The sequence below is a fragment of the Ailuropoda melanoleuca genome, chromosome 1 (genome assembly GCF_002007445.2).
Source record: "Ailuropoda melanoleuca isolate Jingjing chromosome 1, ASM200744v2, whole genome shotgun sequence".
Lineage (NCBI taxonomy): Eukaryota > Metazoa > Chordata > Mammalia > Carnivora > Ursidae > Ailuropoda > Ailuropoda melanoleuca.
The window spans coordinates 102,241,031-102,256,881 of NC_048218.1; the positions used below are offsets into that span (position 1 = coordinate 102,241,031).

The following is a 15,851-nucleotide window of genomic DNA, read 5'->3' on the forward strand; positions in this document are numbered from 1 at the left end:
AAAATCTTGTATACACATACTCCAAAGAAAACACTGCTGAAAAAAATTAAAAAGATGACACACATGGGAAGACTTGGTATTTACTGTTATAATGTCGTTACCACCAAAGCTATCGACAGATGCAAACACTATCAAAATCCAAAAGGCCTTTTTCACAGAATAGGAAAATTCTAAAATCCATTTTGACTCTCAAAGGACCCCAAATACCCAAAACAATCTACCAAAAGAACAAAAACTGAAGGCCTCACACTGGTATTTCAAAATATATTACAAGCTATAGTAATCAAAGCATTGGTACTGGCATACAGACAAACATATAAACTAGTGCAAAAGAATAAAGAGTCTAGAAAAAAAACTTTAAGTATATGGCCAAATGATTTTCACAATGTTAACAAGACTACACAATGGGAAAATGATAGTCTTTTCAATAAATGTTGGGAAAAAAACATATTCCCATACAAAACAATGAAAATGGACACTTATCTTACATCACATACAAAAGTTAACTCAAAATGAGAAGAGGGATGCCTGGGTGACTCAGGTGGTTAAGCGTCTGCCTTTTGCTCAGGGCATGATCTCGGGGTCCTGGGATGGAGCTCCTGCTCAGCAGGGAGTCTGCTTCTCCCTCTCCCCCTCCCCATGCTCTCTCTCTCTCTCTCTCTCAAGAATAAATAAATAAAATCTTTTTTGAAAAATGAGGAGAGGAGGGAGAAGGGGATAAGAAATTTATTTGAAAAAAACAATAGCTGACAACTTCCCTGCTCTGGGGAAGGGACCAGACATTCAGGTCCAGGAAACAGAGTCCCCAAAAAAATTAACACAAGGAGGTCCACACCAAGACAATAATATAATTAAAATGGCACAAAGTAATGATAAATAGGGAACTGTAAAAGCAGCAAGAGAAAAGAAAAAAGTTACACACAAGGAAAACCCCATAAGGCTATCAGCTGATTTTTCAGCAGTAACACTGCAGGCCGGAAGGGAGTGGCAATGATATATTCAAAATGCTGAAAGAAGAAAAACAGAAACCAAGAATACTCTACCTGGCAAGATTATCAGTCAGAATAGGAGAGATAATGAATTTCCCAAACAAAAGTCAAAGTTCATTACCACTAAACCAGCTTATAAGAAACATTAAAGGGAATTCTTTGAGTGGAAAGAAAAAGCTATCACCAAGAATAAAAAAATTAAGAAAGAAAAAATTTAATTGTTAAATACAAACATATAATAAAAGTAGTAGATAAATCACTTATAAAATCAGTATGGAGGTTAAAGCACAAAAGCAATAAAATCAATTATACCTGTAAAAATCAGTCAAGGGATTGACAAAATAAGAATATGTACAGTATGACATCATATGCATAAAACATGGGGGGAGGAGGCATAAAAATTTAGTGCTTTGAATGGGTTCAAACTTAAGTGACCATCAACTTAATATAGACTGTTATATTAATAAGCTGTTATATATGAACCTCATGTTGACCACAAATCAAACACCTATAACGGAAACACAAAAAATACAGAGAAAGGAGTCCAGGCATAACACTAAAGAAAATCATCAAATTTCAAAAAAAAAGAGAGCAAGAGAAGGAGAAAGGAACAGAGAGGAACTACAAAAACAACCATAAAACAAGTAACAAAATGGCAGTAAGTACATACCTATCAATAATTACTTTAAATGTAAATGGACTAAATGCTCCAATCAAAAGACAAGAAGTGACAGAATAGATAAGCTGGAGGGGATTATGCTAAGTGAAATAAATACGACAAGCAGAGAAAAATAATTATCATATGGCTTCACTCATATGTGGAACATAAGGAATAGTGCAGAGGACCACAGGGAAGGGAGGAAAAACTGAATGGGAAGAAACCAGAGACGGAAACAAACCATGAGAGATTCTGGAGTCCAGGAAACAAACTAAGGATTACAGAAAGGAGGGGGTTGGGGGATGGGGTAAGCAGCTGATAGGTATTAAGGAGGGCACGTGTGATGAGCCCTGGGTGTTATATGCAACTAATGAATCATTGAACATTACTTCAAAAACTAATGATGCACTACATGTTGGCTAACTGAACATCATAATAAAAAATTTCTAAAAAAAAAGTAAGACCCATTAACACGCTGCCTACAAGAGACTCACTTCAGCACTAAAGACCCATGCAGACTGAAGATGAAGGGATAGAAAAACATTTACCATGCAAATGGGAGCAAAAAGAAAGCTGGGGTAACAGTAATAACTTCAGACAAATTAGACGGTAAAATAATAATATAGCAAGAGACAAAGAAGAACACTACAATATGATAAAGGGAATAAACCAACAAGAGGACATACCAATTGTAAATATTTATGTACCCAACATGAAAGCACCGAAGTATATAAAGCAACTATTAACAGATGAGGGAAGAAACTGACAGTAATACAATAGGTGTAGGGGACTTTAACACCTACTTACATCAATGAATAGATCATCCTGACAGAAAATCCACAAGCAAACAGTGGTTATGAATGACATATTGGACCAGATGGACCTAACATATATTCAGAACACTCCATCCAAAAACAGTAGAATACACATTCTTTTCAAGTACCCATGGCACATTCTCCAGGACAGATGATGTTTTAGGTTACAAAACAAGTCTGAATAAATTCAAAAAGACTGAAATTGTATCACGCATCTTTTCAAACCACAACAGTATGAAACAAGAAATCCATCAGATTTCCAGATTTCCGAAATCTGGAAAGAACACAAAATAGGTGGAGATTAAAAACATGCTACTAAACAATGAATGGGTCAACCAAGAACTCAAAGAGGAAATAAAAAATACACAGAGACAAATTAAAATGAAAACACAATGGTTGACAATCTTTGGGATGCAGCAAAAGCTGTTCTAAGATGGAAGATAATAGCAATACGGGCCTATGTCAAGAAGCAAGAAAGATCTGAAATAAACAACCTAAACTTACACCTAAAGGAGCTAACAAAAAAAAGCAAAAAAAAAAAAAAAAAAAAAAAAAAAAACCAAACCCGAGAGAAGGAANTAGAAGGAAGGAAAGAATAAAGATTAGAGCAGAAATAAATTGAGACTAAAATAATTAAGAGATCAACAAAACCAGTAGGTAGTTCTTTAAAAAGACAAAATTGATAAACCTTTAGCCATTCTCAATCAACAAATTAAAAAGAGGGAACTCAAATAAAATAAGTAGTAAAGAAATAAAAATAAGAAACTACACCTCAGGAATACGAAGGGTTATAAAAGAATACTGTGAAAAAGTATATGCCAACAAACTGGGCAACCTAGAAGAGGTGGATAAATTCCTAGAAATATAACAACCCAAAACCAAATCAGGAAGAAACAGAAAACTTGAACAGACTGATTACTAATAATGAAACTGAAAAAATAATCATAAAATTCCCAACAAACAAAAGTCCAGGACAAGATGGCTTCACAGGTAAATTCTACCAAACATTTTAAGAAGAGTTAATACTTATTCTTTTCAAATTATTCCAAAAATAGAGGAGTAAGGAAAATTTCCAAATTCATTCTATGTAGCCAGCATTATCCTGATACCAAAACCAGATAAAGACACCACAAAAAAAGAAAACTATAGGCAAATATCTTTCATGAACATAGATGCAAAAATCCTCAATAACACACTAGCAAACCAAATCCAACAATACACTAAAAAAAAAATAATTCACCACGATTTAGTGGGATTTATTCCTGGGATGCAAGGGCAGTTCAATATTCACAAATCAATCGAGGTGACACATCTCATTAACAAGAGAAAGGATAAAAAACATACGATCATCACAACAGATATCACAATAGATGCAGAAAAAGCTTTTGACAAAGTACAACATCCATTCAAGATAAAAACCCTCAACAAAGCAGGTATAGACAGACTATATCTCATCCTAAGAAAGGCCATATACGAAAAACCCACTACTAACATTATACTGAGAGGTGAAAAACTGAGAGCTTGTCCCCTAAGATCAAGAACAAGGCAAGGAAGTCCATTCTTGCCACTTTTATTCAACATAGTAGTGGAAGTCCTAGCCACAGCAATCAGAAAAAGAAATAAAAGGCATCTAAATTGGTAAGGAAGATGTAAAACTGTCACTATTAGTACATGACATGATGCTATACATAGAAAACCCTAAAGACTCCACCAAAAAACTACTAGAATAAGTCAATTTAATAAAGTCTCAGGATGCAAAGTCAATACACAGAAATCGGTTGCATTTCTATACACAATGATGAAGTAGCAGAAAGAAATGAAGAAAATAATCCCATTTACAACTGCACAAACACAGGAATAAACATAACCAAAGAAGTGAAAAGACATATTCTAAAAACTATAAAACACTGATGAAAGACACTGAAGATGACACAAACGAATGGAAAGATAGTCCGTGCTCATGAACTGGAAGAACAAATATTGTTAAAATGTCCATACTACCCAAAGCAATCTACAGATTTAATGCAACGCTTATCAAAATACCAACAACATTTTTCACAGAACTAGAAAACAAACAATCCTAAAATGGAACCACAGTCAACCCTAAAGAGCCAAAGCAATCTTGAGGGGAAAAAGAGAAAAAAAAAAAAAGCTGGAGGTATCACAATCCCTCATTTCAAGATACGCTGCAAAACTAGAGTAATCAAAACAGTATGGTACTAGCACAAAAAATAGACACATAGGTCAATGGAACAGAATAGAGCCCAGAAATAAACCCATGATTATATGGTTTAGTCTATGACAAAGGAGGCAAGAATATACAATGGGGAAAACCAGTCTTTCCAACAAATGGTGTTGGGAACTAGACAGCTACATGCAATAAAATGAAATTGGACCACCAACTTACAGTATACACAAAAATAAAATGTATTAAAGACCTAAATGTGAGACCAAAACCATAAAACTCCGAGAAAACACAGGCAGTAATCTGACATCAGCTTTAGCAATAGTTTTCTAGATATGTTTCCTCAGGGAAGGGAAACAAAAGCAAAATTAGACTTTTGGGACTACACCAAAATAAAAAGCTTTTGCACTGTGAAGGAAACCATCAAAAAAAGGGTAAACTACTGAATGAGAGAAGATATTTGCAAATAATATATTTGGTAAGAGGTAATATTCAAAATCTATAAAGAACTTCTACAATTCAACACCAAAACACACACACACACACACACACTCCTAGAAAACACACACAATCCAATTAATAAATGGGTGGAGGACTCAGATAAGTTTTCTAAAAAAGACATACAGATAGATGGCCAACAGACAAAGGAAAAGATGCTCAACATATTCATCATCAGAGAAATGCAAATCAAAACCACAATGAGATATCACTTCATACCTGTCTGGCTAGAATCAAAAAGACAAGAAATACGTGTTGGCAAGGATGTAGAGAAAAGGAAACCCTCAGGCGCTATTGGTGGGAATGAAAACTAATGCAGTCACTGTGGAAAACAGTATGCAGTTTCCTCAAAAAATTAAAAATAAAAATACTATCTTCTTTCACTTAAGAAGAAATGAAAACCAAAACTGCATTACAAAACCATTTTTCATCTATCAGATTGGCAAACATTTAAATAGGACAATACATTCTATTGATGACGCTGTGAGGAAACAAGACTCTCATGTATTACAGATAGGAATTTGGCAATTTCTAACAAAACTACAAACTTATTTACCTTTTCATCTAGCAATTCTATTTCTAGGAGTTTACACTGAAAAGATACCTCCAACAATACAAAAATACTCATGTACAAGGTTACCCATGGCAGCGTTTTAGTAACTACAGAATATAGGAAGTATCCTTAATGTCCATAGCTAGGAGAAAGGCTAAACTATTTAGGATACAGCCACACAGTGAGAAACTAAGCAGCCATTTAAAAAAAAAAAGAGAGAGAGAGAGAGAGAAAGATTACTGTGAATGGACATGGAGTGCTTTCCAAGATATATTAGTAAACAAAAAGAACAAAGTACAAAAGAATATCTACAGTATGCCACAGATATAATACTGCTTTGTTTAAAAAGAAACAGAAGAAAGTTAAAACGCAATAGGATTAGTTACCTACAGAGTGGTTAGGAATAAGGTAAAAGGAGAAAGGGGAGGGCTATTTCTCTGGTATACCTTTTTAGTATAGTGCTGTCTGTTGGAAACATATCAAATGTTTTACCTACTAAAATAAAGAGAGGAGGAGTGCCTGGCTGGCTCAGTCAGTAGAGCACACAACTCGGTCTCAGGATGTTGAGTTTGAGCCCCATGCTGGGTATAGAGATTAATAAAAATAAATAAATAAACTTAAAAAAATTAAAAATAAAAAAATTAAATAAAGGGGGGACAAATAAAAGCTTTAAATTTAGGGGGATAAAAAAACTTAAAATGAAATATAAACAAAAACAAATAAACCTAACTCTTCAAAGAAATTAACCATAATAAAGTGAAGAAGCACAGTAAAGAAGAAAAGCATAAAAAATTATTGACTCTAGGGACGCCTGGGTGGCACAGTCAGTTAAGCATCCAACTCTTGGTTTTGGCTCAGGTCATGATTTCAGGGCCCTGAGACTGAGCCCTGTGCCGGCTCCATGCTCAGCAGGGACTCTATTTCAGATTCTTCTCCCTCTGCCCCTCTGGCTTGTGCACGCATGCGCTCTTGTGCTCTCTTATTCTCTCTCTCTAAAAATAAATACATAAATCTTAAAAAAAAAATTATTGACTCTTTATGTGCTTGGTTTTTTTACAGGAGTATATATCAGCAATTCTGAAACTACTTTCTGTGTACTCCAGAATGAAGAAATAAGTAAATATACTGTGGATAACAGGAGTAGATTCCTCACTGTCACAAAAAGTGATATATGTCACAACTTGAATACTTAGAGAATGTAAAAATTATATTAAAATTATATTAAAAAATTATAATCACCTAATTACTCTATAACTTATCACCAGAAACTGCAGCAAACTTCACACATTCAACTTCCCTCCTGCCATCCCCCAGAACATGCTTTATCTTTCAATTATTTTTTACATATGTAACAAGTTTTCTGGAAGTTTTGACTTACCACAACTGAAATCACTCATTTCTATTAAAAAGCAGAGACCATTAACAACAAACCTTCAGATTGAGAGTCATATAGTATTTTTTTCTTTGAAAAACTCACTACTTTCATCTTCTCTGTTTAAATTATAGCTTTGGTTAACTCAAGGAATGAGTTGTTCAATTTTCTTGTTAAACCAAGATTAAACTCATTTAGTTCAAGCATTTTGAAGAATAAATTCCTAAAATATACTTTCCAAAATAATATGTATATAGGACATGGATAATGTATTTTCTCCAAATTTAAGACTTTTTAGTTGCTCCAGATTAGTTATTGTAGTTAAATGCCAAAGTGTCGATGCAAGAGGTTGAGAAGTTGCTGTTTTGAATAAACCTATGAACTTGTTTTCTAATATACAAAATAAAGGTATTACCGTACACGACACCTTGACAGAGTTATAAAACTCAAATTACTAAATGCATACGTGCTAGTTTGTGGTTGACTAGACATCACTGCTACTTTTTGAAGGTCTTCCTTGCATGGCAAAGAAACAGAAATTAACATTTCCAGGTTCCCCTTTGGAGACAGTTCTAAGTAGATAACAGCAGAAAAACAGCTTCCAGGTAAGTATCTTGAGAACCACCCACTTTGTGCCACAAACTGAAAGAGTACTTAAAACTTCCAGTGACTTCTGAGCAAACAACCAGCTGCCATGCTTCAATTTAAAATAATCAGTGACAGCTTCCCTAATTCCCTGAGCCTTTCCAATGGTTACAAAACTTCCTCCGTTAAAACCTTGATGCTTGGAATCAAACCATAAATGACTGACACATATGAAAATATATAGGAGTATATGTGTGAATACGAAAATACTTTATAAACTAAAAAAGACCATAAAAAGCATGAATTATTACTTTTGTTCCCACTGATGGGAAACTTCAACTGAAGTTGTTTTCTGGTAATCAGCCTCTTTTTAGACAAATCAATACATCCAAAAAAAAGCTTTCTTTCTACAAATCAATAAAACAATAAAACATTTTCTTGCTACAAAACTAAGCGCTCTACCTAACTTCATTTCCCAAATTAAACATTCACTCAAATCAAGGCATGTTTACTAGCAAGGCATCTTGCTAGGTAACAAGAGGATCCCCCTGCAAGAATTTATAATATACAAGAATAACAAAACATAATATTCAAAATGTAAGTGTTAAAAATCAGGAACCACATGTGATGGGGGTCAAAAAAGGAGGGATTAAATTTGACTTGGGAGTGAAAAATCAAAAAAGGACTGAGAATTAAAGGTTAAATAGAACTAAACATTAAAGGATAAGAAGGTTTCACAAAGTACAGATACTGCAAGAAAGGGGAAGAAAGAGCATGCTCAAAGAAACAAAGCTAGCAATTCCAGGACATGAATGGGAAAAAAGGCATGTAATACCAGAGTGGCTTAGCCATGGAGTATGACAAACGACAGGAGGCTGAGGCCAAATAACACAAGGCCAGAAAGCTAAACATTTGAACTTTACTGCTATTATCCAACTTCAGATTCACACAGTGATTTATAAAATTTTGTGCCCTAAATAACAAAACCAGGCTGCTAATACACCCCCACAAGCAGAGCCTAATAGTAGTTTGAAGAACTTAGAGAAAAGAGACTGATCTGCCTAAAACGTTTTTCATCCTAACATTCTTCTGCTCAAAAACCTTCGATAATTTCTGAATGCCTCTTTTTATCAAGTCCATTAATACCATAGTCCCCATCCTATTCAACCAAATTTTCTACCAGTGCCCAAATGTACAACTGACTCCAAATAGGCTATTCTCTTTATTATGGACCCTTGAGCACAGCAAAAAAACATGGGTGGAGTATTAGTCTGTGCATTAGTGTATTAGTCTAGCTGTGAATTAGTCTGTTCCAGCTACGATAACAAAATCCCGCAGACTGCACAGCTAAAACAACAGAAATTTATTTCTCATGGTTCTGGAGGCTCTAAGTCCAAAATGAAGATGCCAGCTGATTTGATTCCTGGTAAGGGCTCCCTTCCTGGCTGAAAAGACGGTAAATATCCACCTTTTCACTATGTCTTCACATGGCCTTTCCTCTGAGTGCATACTCATAGGAGAGAAAGTCTCTCTCTTCCTCTTCTTATAAAGCCACAAGCCCTACGGGATTAAAGCTCCACCCTATGACCTCATTTAACCTTAACCTTAAATACCTCCAATAACGACCCTATCTTCAAATATAATTACACTGGGGGTTGGGACTTCAACATACGAATTTATGGGGGACACAAACTCATTCCATAATACACTGAAGCAAGATCTTGAAAGATTTTACAGCTTCTTCACTTACTTTAGTCAAAAATTTCCACCATCATATGAAAAAGCCCAGTCCAGCCTACCAGAAGATGAAAAGCCAATAGGATGAGTGACCCCAGATGAGACTAGCAAAAAAACTGCTAGCTGAATTCAGTCAAAATGATAAAATCATGAGAACATTAGAGATTGTTGCTTTAGATCACTAAGTTTGGAAACAGTTTGTTACAAAGCAATAAATATCTGATATGGCATACCTTCTTGTTCTGCTTTTTGACCTAGATCTCTGAACTCTATAGGACTTCCCTCGACCCCTTGAACGACTTCGACTTCGTTTTCTTCTAGAGCCATAAGAAGAGCTACTGCTTGATCGATGCCTGCGTCTGAAATAAAATACAATCAAGTGTCATTGCTATAAAAAATGTTTACGGGCGCCCAGGTGACTCAGTCACTTAAGCGACTGTCTTCGGCTCAGGTTATGATCTCAGGGTCCTGGGACCAAGCCCCACATCAGGCTCCCTGCTCAACGGGGAGTCTACTTCTCCCTCTGCCCCTCGCCCTGCTCGTGTCCTCATTCTCTCTCTCTCTCTAAAATAAATAAAATTTTTTTTAAAAAAATTTTTTACAGGCATTAAAGAGAAATCATCTAGATTCTAAAGAATCATTTCAATTTTACTATTTCTCAATCCTTCCTAGAAGCAAACAGATATAAAATGTTACTCCTCTTGAAGAGTCAGATGACTGATTCATAATTTAGTGATTGGATCAGCTACTAATTAAGACATAAGGGGTGTTCAGTAGTATGCAATCCTTCCAAATATTATCAGATAATACGTTATGAGAACTACACCAGTTTACATCTACAAAGAATAGACAAAGGAAGAAGACACTAGACCCATGAACTGGGCCTGGAAAAAGGAAAACCTCTGGGGAAGGGTTGGACCAAACGGGTGAAGGGGAAAGGGAGATACAGGCCTCCAGTCATGAAATGAGTAGAACATAGGAATAAAAAGCAGCACATAAAGAATACAGTCGATGATACTGTAATGGTGATGTAATGGGACAGATGGGAGCTACACTTGTGAACACAGCACAATATATAAATTTGTCAAATCGCTAAATTGTAAACCTGAAACTAATATAACATACTCAAATAAAAAAGTAAAAATTAAAAAAAAAAAAAACTTTTAGGTTGGGACCTAACCCTCATAAATATATAACTACTAAAAAAAAAAAAAAAAAAAGGCTTACCGAGAAAAATTAAAAGTACAAAAACATATGAACTCTAAAGAATGTTACTCTCATTATCAAATAAGTGAAGATTATGAATATCACCTTCTATCATACGAATGAGAGCGAGGCTGAAGATCTCTGGACCAAGATCTTGACTTTGACCTTGATTTCCTTCCACCTTTCTTTCGGCTGTATGTTCTACTATCTGAAGAACTACTTGAAGATGACCGTCGACGGTGTTTCTTTTTTCTCTTGCTTCTGCTTTCTTCTTCAGTATCTGACGACCGGCGTCCCATTTCTCTAAGTTCAAATCCAAAGAGAATTAATTCTAGCACAATGGCACAATGGATAATAATAATTTTTGTAGAACCTTGTAAAAATTTAAAAGGTCTCATTTAAAGTAAAACTTTAAATGTACTTGGCTTATTGACAAGACATGAGAAATTGCTCTAGTATAGTCTCTAGGATTATCAATTGACTGTTTTTTAAATTTATGAACAATTTAAATTTGTCCATAATTTTTTCAAATGTCTCTCAAAAGAGTCAATACTGAGAACAGCTCATTATAATAATTTTCTTACATTTTAAGTTGCACTTATCATTAATTATATAATACTTGGTTTAGAGATCAACCACTAATCCTTCATTTCCACATTCCTTAAATATAAAAAGTATTTTACTATCTTTTAGAATTACATTTTTCTAACTAAAAATTCTAAATTTCTAAATGGATAAAACCTCATTAGTCATCAAAAAAGTACAAACTGAAACAATGCACTATCACCATATCACTGGTGAAATCTCAGGGAGGATGGAAATTTTCACTAAAGTACTAAAGTTGGGGGCCCTGGGTGGCTCAGTTGGTTAAGCACCTGCCTTCAGCTCAGGTCATGATCCCAGGGTCCTGAGATCAGCCCTGCATTGGCTCCCTGCACAGCAGGGAGCCTGCTTCTCCCTCTCTCTCAGCCTGCCCTGCCTATGTTCTCTCTGTCAAATAAATAAAATCTTAAAAAATAATAATAAAGTACCACAGTTGATGAAGTTATTGTGAAGTCAGTCAACTCTGCACACCGCTAGTTCCTATATAAAGTGATAGTATAATCCTTCCAGAAAGCAACTAAGCAATTTAAATAATGAGTCATAAAAATGTTGATTTTTTTTAACAAAGCAATCCTACTTCTAAGAATATATCTGCAAAGTTTTTCTTAAAAGGAAACTATAGGAGGCGGTTGCAAGATGGCAGAGAAGCAGGAGACCTAAAGTTCGTCTGGTCCCAGGAATTCAGCTAGAGAGCTACCAAAACATTCTGAATACCTATGAATGCCACTGGAGAATGAAGAAAAGAGTAGCAGAAACTCTATGAACAGAAAAGCGACCACTTTCTGCAAAGGGGGAGAAAAGATGGCGAAGGAGTAGGAGACCCTTTCTCAGCTGGTCCCGAGTCAAACTGGATATCTACCAGACCATCCTGAAAACCCAAGGAATCAGCCTGAGACGCAGGAAGATACATCAGGATCTCTACAAACAAACATCTCCAGTGCTGAATATTGAGGTACGAAGCGGGGAGCCGTGAATCGGAAGATAAATGGAAGGGGGAGGGAGCCGACACGCTCGGGCGTGGGGAAGCAGTAGTCACTTGAATTGGGGAACAGGCCAAATTCGCAGACCGGCACCCACAAGAGAGCAGACTGAGACCGTGAGCCTGGGAATGCGTGCAGGACCAGACTGAAAACCGGAGTTCCGGAGCGCTCACTGGAACCAGACTAAAACCGGGAGCTCGGGAGCGTGCCCGCCCAAACTGAAAACCGGTGCTCCCGACCACGTGCGAGCCATACAGGAGCAGGGAGCTCGGGAGCGTGTGTGGGAACCGGGAGTGGCTGGCAGTGTTGGAGGCACAAAGGACAGAGATGTGCCGGCCCTGGAAGTGAGAGCTGGGAGAGCGGCTGTGGGGTGCACAACCCGGGAGGCTGCAAGGTTTTTAGCAGCACCAACAAAAACAGAATTAAAGTGGCCAAGAGAGCTCAGTGGAGAGCGGACTGCGATCTCTCTGTTCTGAGACAGAGGCTGGGATACAGCCACTGCTGCTCTGACTCTCTGAAGAGTCACAGAAAACTGCCAGGGAAAGCCGCCAGAGAACAAAAGCCCGGAAATACCGGTTCACATTGTGCCCATCCCCATCCCCCCTTGCAAGGGACAGGGCAACTCTACCCAAACAAGGTTGCCTGAGTATCAGCGTGGCAGGCCCCTCCCCCAGAAGGCAGGCTGAAAAATCAAGAAGCCTACATCCCTAACGTCCCTATAAAACAACTGCACAATGCCTAGGTCCTTGTCAATAATTTGGGCTCTGGGCATCCCCGCAACCTCTCCTCATCGCAGTGACAAGAAGGAGAAATCCCCCCCAGCAAAGAAAAGATAATGAGTCTGTGGCCTCTACCACAGAACTGATGGATACGGATAAAACCAAATTGTCAGAAATGGAGTTCAGAGTAACAATGGTCAAGATGATGTGTAGTCTTGAAAAAAGTATTAACGAAAATATTAACAAGAATATAGAATCTCTAAGGGTGGAAAAGAGAGCAAATCTGGCAGAAATTAAAAATGCTATGACTCAAATGCAGTCTAAACTAGACACTCTGATGGCCAGGGTAAATGAGGCAGAATGAATTAGTGAACTGGAGGATGGGATGGTAGAAGAGAAAGTTAAAACAGAAACTTGCCTCAAAAAAATCCAATCTCAAGAATGTAGATTACGGGAGATTACTGACTCAATGAACGTTCCAATGTCGTAATCATCAGCATCACCGAGGGGGTGGAGAAAGAGAGAGGTCTAGAAGAGATATTTGAACAAATTGTAGCTGAGAACTTCCCTAATCTGGCAAAGGAAACAAGCATTCATGTCCAAGAGGCAGAGAGGACCCCTCCCAAAATCAATGAGAGCAGACTTACACCACGCCACGTCATAGTGCAATTCACAAATATTAGATCCAAGGATACAGTATTGAAAGCGGCCAGGAGGAAGAAAATCCTTATGTACAGGGAGAAAAATATCAGAATAATGTCAGAACTTTCTACAGAGAACTGGCAGGCTAGGAAGGGTTGGCAGGGTATTTTCAAAGCTCTATCTGAGAAGAATATGCAGCCAAAGGTCCTTTATCCAGCAAGGTTGTCACTCAGAATTGATGGAGAGATAAGGACCTTCCAGGATCGGCAGAACTGAAGGAATTCGTAACCACCAAACCAGCCCTACATGAGATATTAAGGGGGGTTCTATAAAAGTAAAAAGGCCCCAAGAGTGGATACAGAACAGAAACGTACAATCTATAGAAACACTTCACAGGCAACGTGACATCATTAAAATCATATCTCTCAATAATCACTCTCAATGTGAACGGCCTAAATGCTCCCATAAAATGCCACAGGGTTGCTGATTGGATAAAATGACATGACCCATCCATTTGCTGTCTACAAGAGATTCACTTTGAACCTAAAGATACATCCAGACTTGGTGACTAACATAATATAATGAAAAATCATTAAAAAAAAAAAAAAAAGATACATCCAGACTGAAAGTGAAGGGATGGAAAACCATTTTTCATGCCAATGGACCTCAAAAGAAAGCTGGGGTAGCAATTCTCATATCAGACAGATTAGATTTTAAACTAAAGATTGTTGTTAGAGATACAGAAGGACACTATATTATTCTTTTTTTTTTTAAAGATTTTATTTATTTATGTGACAGAGAGACAGCCACTGAGAGAGGGAACACAGCAGGGCAGTGGGAGAGGAAGAAGCAGGCTCCCAGCAGAGGAGCCCGATGTGGGACTCGATCCCGGAATGCCGGGATCACGCCCTGAGCCAAAGGCAGACGCCCAACGACTGTGCTACCCAGGTGCCCCGACACTATATTATTCTTAAAGGATGTATCCAACAAGTGGATATGACAATTATAAACATCTATGCCCCCAACAGGGGAGCAGCTAGATACACAAGCCAACGCTTAACCAGAATAAAGAGACATATAGATAATACTACGTTAATAGTAGGGGACCTCAACACTCCACTCTCAGCAATAGACAGATCACCTAAGCAGAAAATCAACAAAGAAACAAGAGCTTTGAATGACATACTGGACCAGATGGACCTCACAGATATATATATAGAACACTACACCCCAGAACAACAGAATACTCATTCTTTTCAAATGCACATGGAACTTTCTCCAGAATAGACCATATACTGGGTCACAAAACAGGTCTCAACCAATACCAAAAGATGAGATTATACCCTGCATATTCTCAGACCACAGTGCTTTGAAACTGGAACTCAATCACAAGGAAAAATTTGGAAGAAACTCAAACACTTGGAAACTAAGAACCATCCTGCTCAAAAATGATTGGGTAAACCAGGAAATTAAAAATAAGTTTAAACAATTTTTGGAGACCAATGAGAATGAAAACACATCGGTCCAAAACCTATAGGACACTGCAAAGGCGGTCCTAAAGGGAAAATACATAGCCATCCAAGCCTCAGTCACGATAATAGAAAAATCTAAAATGCAGTTTTTATATTCTCACCTCAAGAACCTGGAGCTGGAACAGAAGAACAGGCCTAACCCATGCACGAGAAGGCAGGTGATCCATTAGAGCACAGATCAATGAATTAGAAACCAGGAGCACAGTAGAGCAGATCAACAGAACTAGAAGCTGGTTCTTTGAAAGAATAAATAAAATCGATAAGCCACTGGCAAGATTTATTCAAAAGAATAGAGAAAGGACCCAAATTAATAAAATTATGAATAAAAGGGGAGAGATCACAACCAACACTAATGAAATATGAAGGATCAAGAGAAACGTTTATCAACAGCTTCATGCCAATAAATTAAACAACCTGGAAGAAATGGATGCCTTCCTGGAAACCTATAAGCTACCAAGACTGAAACAAGAAGAAATTGATTTTTTAAACAGGCCAATTAATTATGAAGAGAGTGAAGCAGTTATGAAAAAACTCCCGAAAAACAAGAGTCCAGGCCTGATGGATTCCCCAGGGAATTCTACCAAACATTCAAAGAAGAAATAATACCCATTCTCCTAAAGCTGTTTCAAAAATAGAAACAGAAGGAAAGCTACCAAACTCATTCTATGAGGCCAGTATTACCTTGATCCCCAAACCAGGCAAAGACCCCATCAAAAAGGAGAATTACAGATCAATTTCCCTGATGAATATGGACGCCAAAATTCTCAACAAGATCCT

General features: G+C 37.2%; 1 protein-coding gene across 1 annotated transcript in view; it reads right to left on the reverse strand.

The window, feature by feature from the left end:
- The window catches only part of RSRC1 (arginine and serine rich coiled-coil 1), a 411,289-nt gene that overhangs the window by 385,729 nt on the left and 9,709 nt on the right, over nucleotides 1-15,851 (reverse strand). The window contains exons 2-3 of the mRNA XM_019799225.2: nucleotides 10,704-10,899; nucleotides 9,626-9,751 (exon numbers count right to left, since the gene is read on the reverse strand). Of these exons, the coding sequence (XP_019654784.1) occupies nucleotides 9,626-9,751; nucleotides 10,704-10,897 (320 nt within the window). The 5' untranslated portion in view covers nucleotides 10,898-10,899. The remainder of the gene's footprint in view (nucleotides 1-9,625; nucleotides 9,752-10,703; nucleotides 10,900-15,851) is intronic.